Source organism: Pyrus communis, chromosome 1 (assembly GCF_041283825.1).
Source record: "Pyrus communis isolate YQ-2024b chromosome 1, ASM4128382v1, whole genome shotgun sequence".
Taxonomy (NCBI): domain Eukaryota; kingdom Viridiplantae; phylum Streptophyta; class Magnoliopsida; order Rosales; family Rosaceae; genus Pyrus; species Pyrus communis.
The window spans coordinates 7,030,267-7,046,022 of NC_142565.1; the positions used below are offsets into that span (position 1 = coordinate 7,030,267).

A 15,756-nucleotide genomic window follows, 5' to 3' on the forward strand; every position below is an offset into this window, starting at 1 on the left:
AACATATACGATGAATGATCACGATCACGAGATCTTCAAGAAAAGGATCCTCGCAGGATCCTTTTTCAGTACCAGCAATGCGATGTACTGCAAAATAAAATGTGATAATAGTATGTTGTCAAACAATCTAATACATTTTAGCACTTGATTTACGTGAAATTTTTTGCAACCAGCCAAAACCCCAGCAAGTAGTGGGTTGTCATAGTAGATAAAACCTTCTTTATTAACCAGCTGTGTATTTGATTCAAACTCTTTCTCTCGTTATAATCTAGCTTACGATAGTAATATCTCTCGTTATCATTACTAATTTTTTTAATTTAGAAGAAAAAGAAATTTTAGCTAAGCAAACCTCTTGACCACGTGTGTTCAAGCAAACTTGTACCTATTCCCACCCGATTCCCGCTCTATGGTACCATTTGGTACGTGGGACAGGATGGAACAGAGTGGGATAAGGCGTTCCATCCCACGTTTGGTGCGCCTAAAACGGATGGAACGAGCTGTTCCACGGGATGAAGTTTGGGTGAATTTTCGTTCCACCTCACCCCCTGGAACGACTCGTTCCACATTCGTGGAACACAAAATTATAACCTCTCCGTCTCCTTCTTCTTCCTCCTTGTTTCCATCCGAGGGCATCTTTGCTCCCGCTCCCTTCCGTTCCGTCCTGTACCGTCCCGTCCCATTCCATTCCGTTCCGTCCCGTCTGCATACCAAACGATACCTATCGGACACCCGCTACTCCCCCCAATTTCAGCAGACGACAAAACTTTCAAAATTTTCACTTTAGGACTAATTTACCCGAATCCGGATTCTCGCCAAATCTTCTTTGTGAAGATCCTGAAGATTCATGAATCATATACATTCATTGTATATGACAAAAACCTGACAAAACCTTACAAAAACCTGACAATATTTATTTTAAATATTTTTATTTAAAATTAAATACAAATAATACCTGACAAAAACTGACCGCAAGATGTATGATAAACGAACACAATTTACGAATCCCTAGAATCCACATCAAAAGAATCTAGAGACTAACCTGTTGGAATTTACCCTGCCATGTATCACCAGTCATCATCACAAGAGCAACCGCGCAGCCAAACCTCGCCGTTTGGAGCTTAACGGTCGAAATGCCGGCCTCTAACGCCGTTTAAGCAGTAATACTCTACCTCCTCCTCTACCCCTCTCGCCCGTTTAAACATCCGTTCCCCATATCATTCGGGTTTCTGGGTTGAAGCTGATTCTCTTAGGCATGAGAATATAAACTTGTTAGACCAGTTGAGAGGAAGTGGGAAAGAAAATGGTGCGTTAACTTTCAAGGTAGATAAGGAGATGCGGACACGAGTCTCCTGCTTGCAGAGTTAAGGGCTATCGATTCTAAACAATAGCTCGCAGTTATGTTCAAATTTACTCGAATTTGTTGAAGGGAAAGCAGGCCAACTTCCCGACGCTAAGCAACGGTTCGACGGGCAATTTTTTGTTGAATCTGAAATGAAAGTTCAGGGCATAAAACGGGGAAGTGAAAGCTTCGCAAGAAGTTTGTAGACAATGTCTGGTTTGCTGCATGAAAAATCTAGTCTGTCCACTTCAAACTTAGCATCTAAGTGCAAAAATGCTGATGGATCAGCATATCCAAATGATCAAACGCCCGAGGTTAGTTGCTGTCGAGTACGTTCTTCGGCATAGTTAGAGGAAGGATAAGTTATTTTGTTTGCATTCTACACAAACTGTTACTGATGCTGTCAATCTTACTTACGTAGGACGATATGAGATGAGCTTAAAGCAGAAACTTTACTAGCAAGTCTACTGAGAGAAAAGTTGTATCCGAAAGAGCTGGAAGTTGAGCAGTTGCAAGCTGAAGTTGCAGCAGCTGTAAGAGGAAATGACATTCTCCGATGTGAACTGCAAAATGCAATGGACAACCTTTCCCGTCTCACCCACTAGTCGAAGGACCTTGAAATGCAGGTAACCTGTACGTAGTATCACGTATAAATTTCAACGGTAGAGATATTAATATGTTTGAATCTCGTGCTTCGTATGTTATATGACGTGTTCCTTGCTAATAGATGCTTAAGAAGGATGAGAACATAAACCAGCTTCAAAGTGACCTCCAGGCATCGACGAAAGAATTAACAGTTACTCGGGGGATACTGCCTAAAACTTCAGAGGAGAGAAATATGATGTGGGAGGAGGTGAAGAAATACAACGAGAAGAACATGTTGTTGAACTCGGAGGTTAACACGTTGAAGAAGAAGACCGAAACCCTTGACAAGGACATACTTCTAAAGGAAGGTCAGCACACAATTCTGAAAGATACCATAGGAAGGAACAAGCCTTTGGACCCTCCAGAGGTTCTGCCACTTTCAGACCGTCACCATCTTTGTCAGTTGGCACCAATAAACGAAAAGCTTTCTGGAAAGCAAATCAATTTTGCTCCGCCGGCAGCTGCATCCTTCACATAATTATTTAATTAATTAAACAGAATGTATTATCATAATTACATTGAAAAGGGCAAAAAAAGAAAAAAAGAGGTGAAAAAGATGGGTACTTTGATGAGGAGGAAGCAGGTGGCGAAATTGGCGGCGAGCTCGTCTATGGAGGTCATTTGGGCGGCGGCCACTCAGATTGAGCTGGCGGCCATGTTTGAGTCTCTGGCGATGGTGACGCGTGTGGCTGGGAACGAATCGTAGCGCCGTCTCGAAGGAGTGGACTGATGCGATAATTAGGTAGGGAGAGATAAAACTACATGGTTGGCCTGCCATCGAACGGTCCGCGGGAAATGTTTAGGCAATGCCACGTCGGACAGCTGTTTTATTTGTTTGGCATGGAGCCCCTTGACCTTGCTGTATTTCCAGCTTATGCACTTTTTTTGGTTTCTTTCTCTTATTGACACTTTAAAAATATGGTCGTCTACTTTTTTTTATACAAATTTGTCTTCTGTTTTTATAAATTTTGGAATGCATACAATTTTTTTAAAGTATCAACAATTTTTTTTAAACTATGAACATTGTTTCACTTTACTATCTGTACTTTCAATTGGGGTTAGAAAAAGACATTTTAGCCAAAGTTGTTATTGAGATTATCATAATTTTTCATTTTTATTTTTGAAATTTAAAATCGATAAAAAGTGATCATTGACATTATCCACCACCAATCATTTTTGTTCTTTTGTAAAAAGTCTTTGTTGTTTTAAATAAACCACTAGTTTAAGATGAGAGGTTGATTTGACAAAAATACCCTTAATTTAATAGAGCTTTTTCATGAAATGACCAAAATGATTGATAGTGGAAAATCTCAGGAACCATTTGTAATGACCCATTCCCAATTTTACGATTTTTTTGTAATTTTAATAAGTGAAATTACAAAAATGCCCTTCGAGGCAAATACGTTGACTTTTGTTGACTGCTGTGTCGTGTCACGTAAGACTTGTTTTCTTGATGTACCCTCATAGTACTCGTTGTTACGGACGCGTGGGCGCAAGCGGAATGTAATTTGGAGTTATAACGAAGATTCTAAGAACCTTTAAACGTCAACGGCATTTTGGTAATTTGCCATTTGGAACACAGGTGGTATTTTGTCTGACCATTGGATGAGTGCCACGTGGGGCCACCCCCACTTTTCTGGAACACTATCCCTCTTTCTTTTTCTTTTTCTTCTTTTTCCGTAGCTCTTCTCTCTAACTCTCTAACTCTCTCTTGGCTCTCCCTTTCTCCTGTGAAACAAACCACCATCATCACCAAAAATTTCGGCTTGTTGAACATCAAAACCACCATTTTCTACATGCCTTCACCACCATAAACCCAGTTTTGAGTTTTGTTTCATTGAAAACGAATCCTAACCTCGAGTTCGAAAAACAAGGTTTTGGGCCGAGACTTCTAGGCATGACTGACAGCCATCTTTTGAACTCAAAACAGGTATAAATCAATTCCTCATGTTGTGTAGATGAATTTTCATGTTTGGGTCGTGTGATTTGGTGGAGAAATGAGAAAGTTAAAACGATTTAAAGTTTACCCAGTTTCCGGCAACCTCCGCCACTTTCGAGGTGTTTTACAGTCAAATCACGGCGAGATGGCCATCATGTAAGGTACCAATCTCTTCTTCTCGTCGAGAACTATGATTTCTGTTTTCGAATCACTTGATTTCGTTTAGTATTGACAAAGTTATGGACGTTGAAAGGATTCCCAGAAATTCTAGCGAATTTCCCTGTTTTCACATGGACAGCCGTCTTTCAAGCCATTTTCTGGCCATCTTCGGCGACCATTTGGACTCCAATCAGGTACTACACTTCTCTAGCTTCGTTTGGGTATATTATGGGTCGAATTTGGTTGACAAACAAGTGAGATATGGAGTTCGAAATATTGCCCAAAAAATTTGCAAAATCTACAGAATCCAGCGAAATTTCGTTAAGGTCAGCCACTTGAATATTATAGCAATTAAAGATCCGACCGTTGGATCGTCACTAAACTTTAGTGCTTTATAGTACGTAATATTTGAGGACCATAGAAACTTACGGATTGGGAATCTGACTTACGAGATCTTCCCTAATTGGATATTGTAAGTTTATAAAATAAAACGTTAACTGCCACTTGAATTTGCAATTGGCGGAGCTCCAGCCGTTGGATCGTAATGAAACTTTAGCATGTTGTTCTAGAAGCATAATGTGGATCTTTGGAAGTTATGGATCGGAAATCTGAGATGTGGATCTTCCGGATCAAGTTACGTAGGGTTGTGGACCCTACCGTCGATCTTTGACCGACGGTTGACTTTTGGTCAATGGGTCTCAAATCATTCTAGAACATCCTTGGGGATGTGTTTTATCTAAATTACGTGTTCTATCAGTAAGGATTCTGAGACGTGGTTTGATATTTGTTCTAGGCGACGATCGTTCGAGACATTTCAATATTCGTGTTAAGGAGTGTAGCGCAGACCTCAGGTGAGTGGGCTTTTGGTTTTATATATTTATATATATACACACAAGTATATATGCTTTACATTTTTCCATAACTGTGTTAAATGGATTTACGTTTTTAAATGCCATGTCAATTACATTACATGTTAGTATATGCATTGATATACATATGCATAATATTTGTTGATGCTGCGGAGGCCCAGGTAAGTTTCAGGTGAGTATATCACGATGATAGTGATTACGGTGAGTATGGTTATGTTTAGATGCATTTAGTGCTCGTTATCCTGCACCCCCGTGTTATTGCTCCGCCAGTGGCCAGGGCCTAACCTTCACGTGATCGTTCACCTCCCGCACTGCACGCTCAACTTGGATCCAAGTCAGGTGCTAGCCTGTCGTACAGACCAGATTAGGTGGTTCCGACTCGTAGGTGACCTGCGATTCGTTGCACAGCCTTCACGTGATCGTAACACTTGAGCATACTTATTTACACCCAGCTTGTCGTACAAACCACATTAGGTGGTTCCGACTCGTGTGCATGTTTAGTGCCGTACAGGTCATATTAGGTGACTCCAGCTGGATTGATGAGCAATAGGTTTAGCCATACATGTCACATTAGGTGACTTTGGCTAACATATCATTCTGCATTAAATTATATCACCTGACTTACATGTTTACAGTCGAGGTACTTGACATGGCATATACTCGATTTCCATTACTTTCGAGAATGGTTTCTAATATGTATGTAGTATTATTTTTTGGGAAACTATACTAGTTTTACGGTTAGGGGTTATAATGTTTAAAAAGAGAAATGTGTTTTAAAAAACTTTGTTTTTTGCCCACTCACATTTTCTGTTTTGCGCCTCTCCAGGTTTTAGTTGCTGAAAGTTCGTATTGACGAGGATTCTTGGCGAGTCTCAGTATAGGTGGCTACCTCTGAGGGTATAACCCTTACCTACTATATTGTACTTTACTTATGCTCTGACGTCACGTGTGAAGGGGTTCATTCCCGCTCACCAGCACACTCTGGTATTTAAGCACTCTTAGGTTTAAATTTATTCCCACTTTCCACATCACTACACTTTATGGCTTCGTCACCTTCTAGGTGTCGGCCAGCACAGCTCGATTTGGAGCCTTAGTGGACATTCTGGGTTGGGGTGTGTCACCATTTCTATCGATTTTAAATCTTAGTTACTACAATAAGGAGTTATGTTAATCTCGGAAACCATTTTGACTAAAAAATCTTTGAAAAATTATAAGAACCCTACACTTTTAGTGCCATTGTCCCCCTCTACAATGAATTGTCACAATTATCATTAATTCTATCATGGGCAGTGTATAATATCATATTTTAGGGACATGTACATCAACCAAATGCTACATTCACAACTAAAATTGATAAATAGTTAAAATTTTGATAAAAGGGTTATGTGAACAAATTAAGAATTGAAACAAACTCACATATAGGCTGATGAATATATTGGCAAAATAAAATTAATAAAAAATTGTTATAAATTACAAGAATACACGAGTGTTGACTAGTTAGGATTCGTTTGGAAGTGCTTTTAAAATAATTAAAAGCGCTTTTAGAGAAAATATTTTTGGATTTCAAAAGTACTTAAAAAGCACCAGTTAAGTGCTTCTTCCAGGTATTACTTTAAATGTTTTTTCAAGATTTAACTTCTTTTAGCCATTTTAAGAGTATTTTCAAATGCGCTCTTAGTAATTTAATACAGCTAATCATTTATTTGGACATGCTTCATAACATAATCTCATTATCCAAACAATTCATCGTGTTAGAGCATCTGAACAAGTAGTTAATGTTATATTAAGTTACTAACTAATCAGCGCTTCAACATTCCTCTATAACTTATGTGTAGAAAATTGATACGAAAGTTCTTCACTTCAGACCAAGAAGAAAACGCATAGAGATGAACAATAAACTTATTCAAAGCCATCAAATCTTATGTTGCTAAAATAAAGTCAAGCTTCGATTTTCTCCAAGCAGAAGAGAAAAGTCCCATATTCTTGGAAGGAAGTTGTTGCCGTTACAGTGACTGCCGAAATGTCGAATCCATATGGTTTAATCAAATTGGTGCATACCGATAAAAACTATGTGTCTAATGTCATAAAAAACACATGAACCAAAATTTAACCCACAAAAAAGGTTCAATTTTCACCAAGCAACATAAAATAAAATAAAAGGAGTATTGAAGGAATGATCATTGCCATATTAAATGAGCTCAAATTTTGAAATTTATATAGTAGGAGTTTTGCTCTTTTAAGGTTTTTATCTTGAGGATCAAATTCATATTAGTCATAAAATTATACTAATTTAGATCCAAAAGCTTTAATTCATAACCATTAAGGAACTCATTTCTTCCTCTCCAGTCTCACAATCACGATGGTCTCCTTCATTTTAAGCTAGTTGTGCTTAATTAAGTTGTCAAATATTTTAAGTATTTGAATCTAAACTAATATAATCTTTGTGGTTAATATGCATAAGGATCTTAGGAGAGCAAGATTGATTAGATCATACACATTCATTAGAGCACATTTTCGGTAGACTTGAAACACCGCTACGTGATGTTACTACTTCATTGAATTTATAGCACGTGGATTTTTTTTATTATCATATCCCAAGATTAGTATATATCAATCATATAGCCCACTCTTATTATGTTACCGGTACCCAAAAAAAATTTTCAAGATGTTAACACGGGGGTGATGTACCACCACTACTTAAAAGCAACGAGAAAAAATGCATCCAAATGTGTTCTTCTTGTTTTGCCAAATGATAATATAATTACATTAAATTCATCTGAACTATTGGAAGGAGAATTAGAACCTGGGTTTTGATGCATATAACACTGTTGTAACAAACACGATGAAATTTAAATTCAAATAATAAAATATGTTTTTTTATTATGATTTATGCAACATGATACTAATTATTTGGTAATAGATAGTGGCAACAAGTTGACAACTATATTCCCAAGAAATTCCCAAAGACAACACAATATAATTGACAAAGTGGGAATGATTATTCTTTAGAACAACTTATTAGAAGGGAGTTGTTACTAAATAAAGGTTGGGCAAGGGAAGATGAGCAAAAGCTGCCTAAAATGGTGGTTTGTTGGAGGTCAAAGTCAAAACCCCAGCCCATAAATTAGAATACTAAAACTGAAAATCCAACCCGAAAGGCCTCAGCTCTCTCCCTTATCATGGTTTTTTCAAACCGAGGGCGAGGGGTTTGTAACTTTGTATTCTTCTTTCTCCATGCTTAATCTTCTCTTTCCCTGCAAGAAACAAAGATTATAACCCTTTTTTTTGTTGTTAAATAATAAAGAGAACCAATTTACTGCTCCCTCTCTCTCTCTCTCTCTCTCCCCCCTCTCTGCTTTCTCTGTCTACCTCTATTTCTCTCTCTTCATTCCTTCGATCTAACCCTTTCCACGTTTCTGACAACCTTTTTTTCTGTCAGAACATTCCAAATCTGCTTCATTGGTTCTCAGTCTAATCCGAATAAAAATGTTCTTCTGAGCTCTCGGATGGTAGTTGAATCGTCATAGACAAAGGCCAGAAGAATCCCCCTCCAAGGCTCCAACATATCGAATACAAGGTATGGAGATTTTGTTTTTGAATTCTTAAAGACATGAACTTTTGTTGTTTGAGTTATGATTCAATGTTGTGTTTTCGTACCCCAGATGTTTGTTTGGTCTTAAGTATATGTTGGACAATTGAATTTATGGTTTTTATGTTTTTTCATGACAAAGTTCGTGTCTTTTCTGAAATACCTATTAGTTTTTATTTTGCATTTTAATTATCTGGGAATATTGTGCTGTTTCTGGACATGCCCATTTTATTTATTTGTGCCCCTTTTCAATAATTACCTGGAAGTTAATTATCTTCCTAAACTCATATTATCTTGTTTTGCACACCTTTCAATTTGACTTTGGTTCTGTTTGCAATTTAATGTTTACTCGTAAATTTATATGCAGGTTATTCACATACCGATCATAGTTCGACGATTTACACCTCTTGGATTTTGTAATTGTAGGGAAGCTAGAGGCGGCGCGAGTATTAGCTCATGTTCACAACGATGACTCGTTGAATAATTTAATTCCGGGGTCATTTGGTTGAGAATATGTGAGGGATGGTATCAACTACTTTTCTGAAACTTGTGTCACCTTGCTGGAAACCATCTTTCGAGGGTGAAAATTCTAATAGGGGGGACGTGAGTGGTCGAATTGATGGTTTGTTGTGGCATAAAGATTCAGGGCATCATGTTAATGGAGATTTCTCGATGGCAGTAATTCAAGCAAACAATTTGTTGGAAGACCATAGCCAACTGGAATCGGGGCCATTGAGCTCCCTCGAATCAGGTCCTCATGGAACATTTGTTGGAATTTATGATGGACACGGAGGTCCAGAAACAGCCCGGTTTTTAAATGAACACCTGTTCAACAATATCAAGAGTGCGTTATTCTTCCTCCTAAATTCATCTTTTTTAGACCGATTGAGGAGTTTGGTAATTGTGATAACTGAACTAATGCTCCTATTGTTAAAAAAAAAACCTGAGAAAGTAGTATTTTCTTATGTCTTGCACCGTAGGAAAGTAGTATTAAACAAGGTATAGTCGTTTTGGTGCGATCTGTCTTGCATACTTGCTACACATGCGATCATCAAGAGCTATTTCAATGCTCGAGTGGGAGCCTTATTGTCTGGGATTATCTTTGTAGTGACAGTTTATTCATTTTGCAATGCTCGACTGATGATGTTTGAGTCAGAATCGGGATCAGTGGGGATAAGAATTTCGTTATTATTATGGCAATTGTGAGGTTCCAGAGTGAGATGTAAAACACGTGGTTTGGACTGGATTTCTTGAATTTTCTTTCATTAACAACCTCCTCGATCATGAATTATATGTCATAATACTAATTATGAAAATTTACGAACTACTGAGGTTCTGGTCACGTGATAATCCCTATTGTTATCAATTTTTATGGTATAACAGATATCTTATTTATGCAGGTTTCACTTCCACTACTTAGATAGCTAATGCATATATTTACTGACTTGACAGCTTTCCGTGGTGCAGAGTTCACATCAGAGAATCAGGGAATGTCAGCTGATGTTATCGCCAAAGCATTTTTGGCGACCGAAGAGGAGTTCCTCTCTCTAGTAAAGAAGCAGTGGGCAATCAAGCCACTGCTTGCTTCTGTTGGTGCATGTTGTTTAGTAGGCATAGTATGTAGTGGGCTGCTATACATAGCAAATGCGGGGGATTCTCGTGTGGTGCTAGGAAGACTGGAAAAGACCGTTAAGCAGGTAAAAGCAGTTCAGTTATCGATTGAGCACAATGCAAGTCATGAATCTGTGAGAGAGGAGTTGCACTCGTTGCATCCCGATGATCCACAGATTGTGATGTTAAAGCACAAGGTGTGGCGCGTGAAGGGTTTGATACAGGTGATTAACTTTCTTATCTGTTCTTAATTTCGTGTAATGTTTTCCAATTCATTTTCTGTTACCAGGGTACGCATACATATATAGTGATCGTTTTCCCCTTTGACTTGTGTGTGGCTGAGTATTTTCGTCTGTAAGTCCTTTAGTTTTCGCAATGTTTTCATTTATTATATTTCCTGAATAAGGCGTGGTGCCATTATTGGAATGGATTTGGAACTAAACAATTGAGGTTTATGTGTATTGACTTTTATTTTTGAACCCGGAGCTTCGAACAATTTTGCAAATTTGCTGGAGGAATGCTCTGGTGCATTTTAACAAATGATTTGAGATCTTTTGGACATTAATATTTATTAGTCTTTTGGTGAAAGTATATGTTATGAAGCCCTTGGGTCAGGCCTGTCTTCCCCTATCATAACGGATAAATTAAATTAGAACAGAGTTTGTTTAAGATAAACTATGAAACCTCTGGTTAGGTTGGCATAATTTTTGCTTTGAAGTTTTGGTAATTCTCATTCATTGAAATCTTCTACGCTCGTGACCAAATTTGCCTGTCCTCTTCACAAAGATGGCATGGCGTGCACAGTAGAGCAGCACTCATGTTAGAGATGTTTGCTTGTCTTGCAGGTTTCAAGATCCATCGGCGATGCCTACCTGAAGAGGCAAGAATTTAACAAAGAACCTCTATTGGCAAAGTTCAGATTATCACAACCCTTCAACAAGCCGATCCTTAAAGCTGAGCCAACTATCCTAGTCCAAAAACTCTACCCTGAGGATCAGTTTCTCATATTTGCATCAGACGGCCTATGGGAGCAGTTAAGCAATCAGGACGCAGTTGACATTGTCCAGAGCTATCCGCGTAATGTACGGTTCCTCTGTCAAGTTTTGGCTTTCTTTAGTATTTACTCAACTATCTTCTGGCTCTCGGGCGCTCAGTCTTATTTTGCCCATACAATATCATAAGCTCAGTATCTCAGTATCTCAGATCGAAATTGTCTTTTATTGAAGCTGCTATTCCACCTGCTATAATGTTTTCCCGTATTTGTGCAGGGTATTGCAAGGAAACTTGTGAAAGCAGCGCTTCGTGAAGCAGCAAAGAAGAGAGAAATGAGATATTCGGACTTAAAAAAGATAGACCGAGGCGTGAGGAGACATTTTCACGACGACATCACAGTGGTAGTTCTGTTCCTAGATTCGCATCTGGTCAGTCATAGCTACGGGCACGGGCCTCTGCTTTCCGTTAAGGCAGGTGGTGGTGTCCCTGCCACCGGCACCTAGATTTAGGAGGTTCAAATGGATCTATCTCACTCAAAAACCCCCTGGTTTTCTTCACTTGTACTAAGAAACGAACAAAAGCTTTTGTTTTCTATGCAAAGAAGGGAGTTCAAGGCAGATTTTTGGGTCTTTTTTTTCCATTTTTTCCCCTTTTTCTTCTCTCTTCTTCTGATGTTTAGTATAGCTGTGCTTTATGGATTTTTAAAATTTTTTTAAATTTTAAATTTTTACATTTAATGCCACATGAAGTTTCAGTATAAATGGAAAGAGAGTAGCTAGAGAACTTGAGAGTCTCAGAAAATTTCTGCAGAAAGTTCCTAGCCATTGGAACATGACATGATTATTGTTAATTTTTTTTCTTTTGAGAGCTACAATTTGCATGAATATTATATGTTTGCCTTGAAAATATAAAATTGGAAGCATTATGTCCATCGAAATCTCCAATTCAACTTGCACCCGGACTCTATGTCAAGTAATGTATTTTAAATTACATGACGTGAAAACATAAGGCTTTTTTCGGCTTGAAGCATGAATTTCTTATATTCGCTTCTTAAATTTTGACTCATTTTCACAATTTTGTTTTCAGCTTTCAGATTTTGTTTCTTTCATTTCAACCATTGTATCTCAGTAAATTCTAGTCATTTATATTTAACAATTAAAAAGCCCAATAGAAATAACACGTAGCTATATTTTTGGAATATTAAAAGATTAATTTAAAATAGCATATCGTTTGTATAACTTTTTAGGCTTTTGTTTTAACCAATGGCTCAAATCCAAAAATCATTGGATATTTTTTATCTTAATCTAAAATGCAGACTCTTTCTCCTTTTGGCCTTTAGTTTTCTCAAATAATAATTTTTCGGATGTGCTATCCACACATCCTATTTTACTTCTCACACATCATTGATAATTTATATGTGTTGATTTTTTTCAATTCATCCGATCCGACAGCCGAAAATTAAAAAAGTGTGTGAGAAGTAAAATGAAGTGGGTGAATATCCTAATTTTTATTTATTTTTTCCCGGAAAATTTCTGTAAAATCCGTTAAGAACATAACTACGTAACAACCAATCAAAACCAACTCAAACCGCAAAATGGCGACTTTGAAAGTGAGATTGAGAAGCACTGCTGCTTTTTCACCATCACCATCTCCGAAATCTTGGCCGCGCATCTCAGATTCTCTCTCCAAGATATCAGTGACAGCCAGATTTCCAAACGCCGCCGTATTGTCTCCTCCCAAGCTTCGTCTTCGAGCTTCCCCTGGAAAGAAAACCAGAGCTTCAGTCTCTGCAACTATGGCGACTGGGTATGTTACAGTAGATGGGAAATTTCGTGCAGTACAAACTAAATTTCTTACCTTTCTTCTCTGTTTTTAAGAACCCAGTTGCTAGAATTGTAAAAGTCTTCATCTTTTACTTCATAAATTAGTGAGCAATCTTGTTTTGCGTATTTGTTTTTTGGTTTTCTTGTTCTTATGTGGGAAGCGGGCAAGAGGTTCTTCCACCAGCTCTTACTTCTACATCGGACCCACCTCCAATCTTCGATGGAAATACAAGGTTGGTGTAGATTACTAGGTTTTCAGTACTTAATTGCATTCAGTTTGAATCTGACCGTTGGAAAATGTTGGGTTTTTGGATTGTTGAAGGTTGTATATATCTTACCAGTGCCCGTATGCGCAGCGTGCGTGGATTGCCCGGAATTGTAAGGTTGTTTCAAGAACATTTCATTGTTTGGTTTTATTGAGTTGATTAGAATGGCTGCAAAAATACTTAAGGAGAACAAAAGAACTTTGAGAGTATTTCATCCGTGTCGTTTAGCTTTGCAAAAAGTGAATAGAACTTCTCAAGTGAAGCTTTTAGAGTAGAAGGGCTGGGACTTCTGAATCGGATTCTTGTATCTGAAGTTCCAGTAGAAACAAAAGGGAAAACTTAATCTGTTTCCTTGGCATACTTTTTTCGGAGCTACCAAATTGGATATTGATTCTGTGGGCAACTCTTAATGCTTGCTGGTTTGTGGACGTTTGCTACTGTGTTGAGTACGCTGGTACTTCAGCTGTTTTTGATGATTCTTATGAACAGGGATTGGAGGAAAAGATACAGTTGGTTCCTATTGATCTGCAAGACAGGCCTGCTTGGTACAAGGAGAAAGTCTACCCTGCTAACAAGGTGAAATTTTGAAACTAGAGCATATGCTAAAAGCTTACAAGGCTGTTTTCATTTGTTTTGTGCTGCATTACAACGAAATGCTCCCGTATCATAAGGCATCTAAAATACTGCCCTGTTGTGGAGTTCACAGAAACTGCACTGGTTAATTATATGGAAAAAGGAGCCAATGGGATGTTTCCGGCCATTATGTCTGCACAAAATTTCTGTGTCATTCGTGTGCTTAATTTCCCATTGCATTTTCTCTACAAGGCGTGTCTGATGTGAAATTTGAACGCAGGTGCCTTCACTTGAACACAATAACGAAGTGAAAGGAGAGAGTCTTGATTTGATTAGATACATTGACAGTCACTTTGAAGGGCCTTCACTGTTCCCTGACGTAAGATTTCAAGAATACTTGGTTACTGAATATTGACTGCTCTATGTTATACAAAACCTTATACTCTGCAAATATAGGATCAAGCAAAGAAAGAGTTTGCAGAAGAGTTGCTGTCCTACACAGACACCTTCAATAAATCTGTGTTTTCGTCAATTAAAGAAGATGAAATCGAGGCAGCTGGTGAGACGACCACTTGCTTCTTTCGATGTTATTTGATTTAAGTTGAAACTGGGCTCCTATTAACCATAGTCGTGTGTTGAAGCAGGTGCTTCATTTGACTATATCGAAACTGCTCTTTCCAAATTCGAAGATGGACCCTTCTTTCTTGGCAAGTTCAGTCTGGTAATATCGCAGCTATATCTGTTTTCTGTCAATTAGCGTTTAAGTTTCATTTTCCTTAAGCGTTACAGGACAGTCTCCATCCTCGCGTACAAAATTCATATGAAGTTTTCGGCAACAGTTGAAGTTTTTTTAAGTTTGTTCTTGCTTTCAGGTGGATATAGCTTATGCTCCATTCCTTGAAAGATTTCAGCCTCTCTTATTGGACGTGAAGAAGTATGACATCACTGCAGGTAGACCTAAACTGGCAGCATGGATCGAGGTACACAAAGATTCCAAGTTTAAAACACGAGTTTATGTATTGCATAATTCAGATTATAAAGTTGGATTCCAAATTTGATCGAAAAGGTTACTCGTATGAATATATATATATATATATATATATATATATATATATATATATATATCGCTCTTGTAGGAGATGGACAAAAATGTAGCTTACAAACAGACGCGGCGTGATCCCAAAGAGCTTGTCGAAAGTTACAAGAGACGGTTTTTGGTAATTTTCTTGTTGCAGCATGTTAGGAAGGCAATTCTCGTCGTTTTCAAATGCTAATTTCTTAGTTCATTGGTTTTGCAGTCTCAGAAATGAAATCAGCATAGCAAAGTTAGGAATCGATGCAGATGTTCCAAGTTTCGCTCGTATGCGTTGCAAAGTACTGATGGTGGTTCGGAAAACCTGGAGAACCAAATCATAAGTCCCAAAAACTGGGGGTGTAGTTATTCAAGCGAATCTTCATTTCTTGTGTAATAAGTTAGCTGAATTGGTACTTGCAGCTTTCCTTTTAAGAATAATTTTATGTGATAACCAAATTGTTAGGGACTTGGTTTTCTTGACTTTCTCAGTCTTTCTGTCAGTCATAAAAGTGCTTTTTGGAGAAGCACTTTTCAAATATTTTTTCATGAAGCACTTTTAAGCGATTTTACATGAAGTGCTTAGATTTTGAGTAAATTGTTGCCATGGTCCCTCAACTTTAACCCAATTGGAGCAATGATCCCTCAACTAAAAATTCATTATCAATGGTCCCTCAACTCCTTAAAACGTGCAACTATGGTTTTTTTCGTCAACTCTATTAGAACTTCCGTCAAAATGAATCACGTGCCCATGTAAAAGAAGTTGAATCAAGGGGCAAATATGGAATATCAAATAAGAAAAATTGTATAAATGATCCCTCAACTTTAATCCAACTGGAGAAATAATCCCTAACTTTAATCCAATTGGAGCAATGATC

At 37.9% G+C, this 15,756-nt stretch overlaps 2 protein-coding genes and 1 pseudogene across 5 annotated transcripts; all 3 read left to right on the forward strand.

The window, feature by feature from the left end:
* Window positions 1-10: 10 nt before the first annotated feature.
* On the forward strand, window positions 11-2,462 carry LOC148699062 (uncharacterized; annotated as a pseudogene).
* A 5,496-nt stretch (window positions 2,463-7,958) lies between these two features.
* Window positions 7,959-11,979, forward strand: LOC137720634 (putative protein phosphatase 2C 38). Of its 4 annotated transcripts, none has more exons than XM_068459722.2 (5): window positions 7,959-8,528; window positions 8,967-9,384; window positions 9,993-10,375; window positions 10,997-11,233; window positions 11,420-11,979. In XM_068459722.2, exons 2-5 carry the CDS (start codon window positions 9,063-9,065, stop codon window positions 11,645-11,647), a joined length of 1,170 nt encoding a protein of 389 aa, XP_068315823.2. In that variant the 5' UTR covers window positions 7,959-8,528; window positions 8,967-9,062; the 3' UTR covers window positions 11,648-11,979. The 4 variants fall into 4 exon arrangements, with proteins under 4 accessions (XP_068315823.2, XP_088551349.1, XP_068315825.2 ...); XM_088695223.1 differs by having other exon boundaries at window positions 10,008-10,375; XM_068459724.2 differs by having other exon boundaries at window positions 8,045-8,528; window positions 8,908-9,384; window positions 10,008-10,375.
* A 729-nt stretch (window positions 11,980-12,708) lies between these two features.
* LOC137720557 (glutathione S-transferase L3) lies at window positions 12,709-15,476 on the forward strand. The gene is made up of 10 exons (XM_068459640.2): window positions 12,709-12,950; window positions 13,129-13,200; window positions 13,290-13,350; window positions 13,723-13,809; window positions 14,087-14,185; window positions 14,263-14,365; window positions 14,451-14,527; window positions 14,679-14,786; window positions 14,943-15,023; window positions 15,105-15,476. The coding sequence occupies exons 1-10, from the start codon at window positions 12,739-12,741 to the stop codon at window positions 15,114-15,116; spliced, it is 912 nt and encodes a 303-aa protein (XP_068315741.2). The 5' UTR covers window positions 12,709-12,738; the 3' UTR covers window positions 15,117-15,476.
* Window positions 15,477-15,756: the final 280 nt, after the last annotated feature.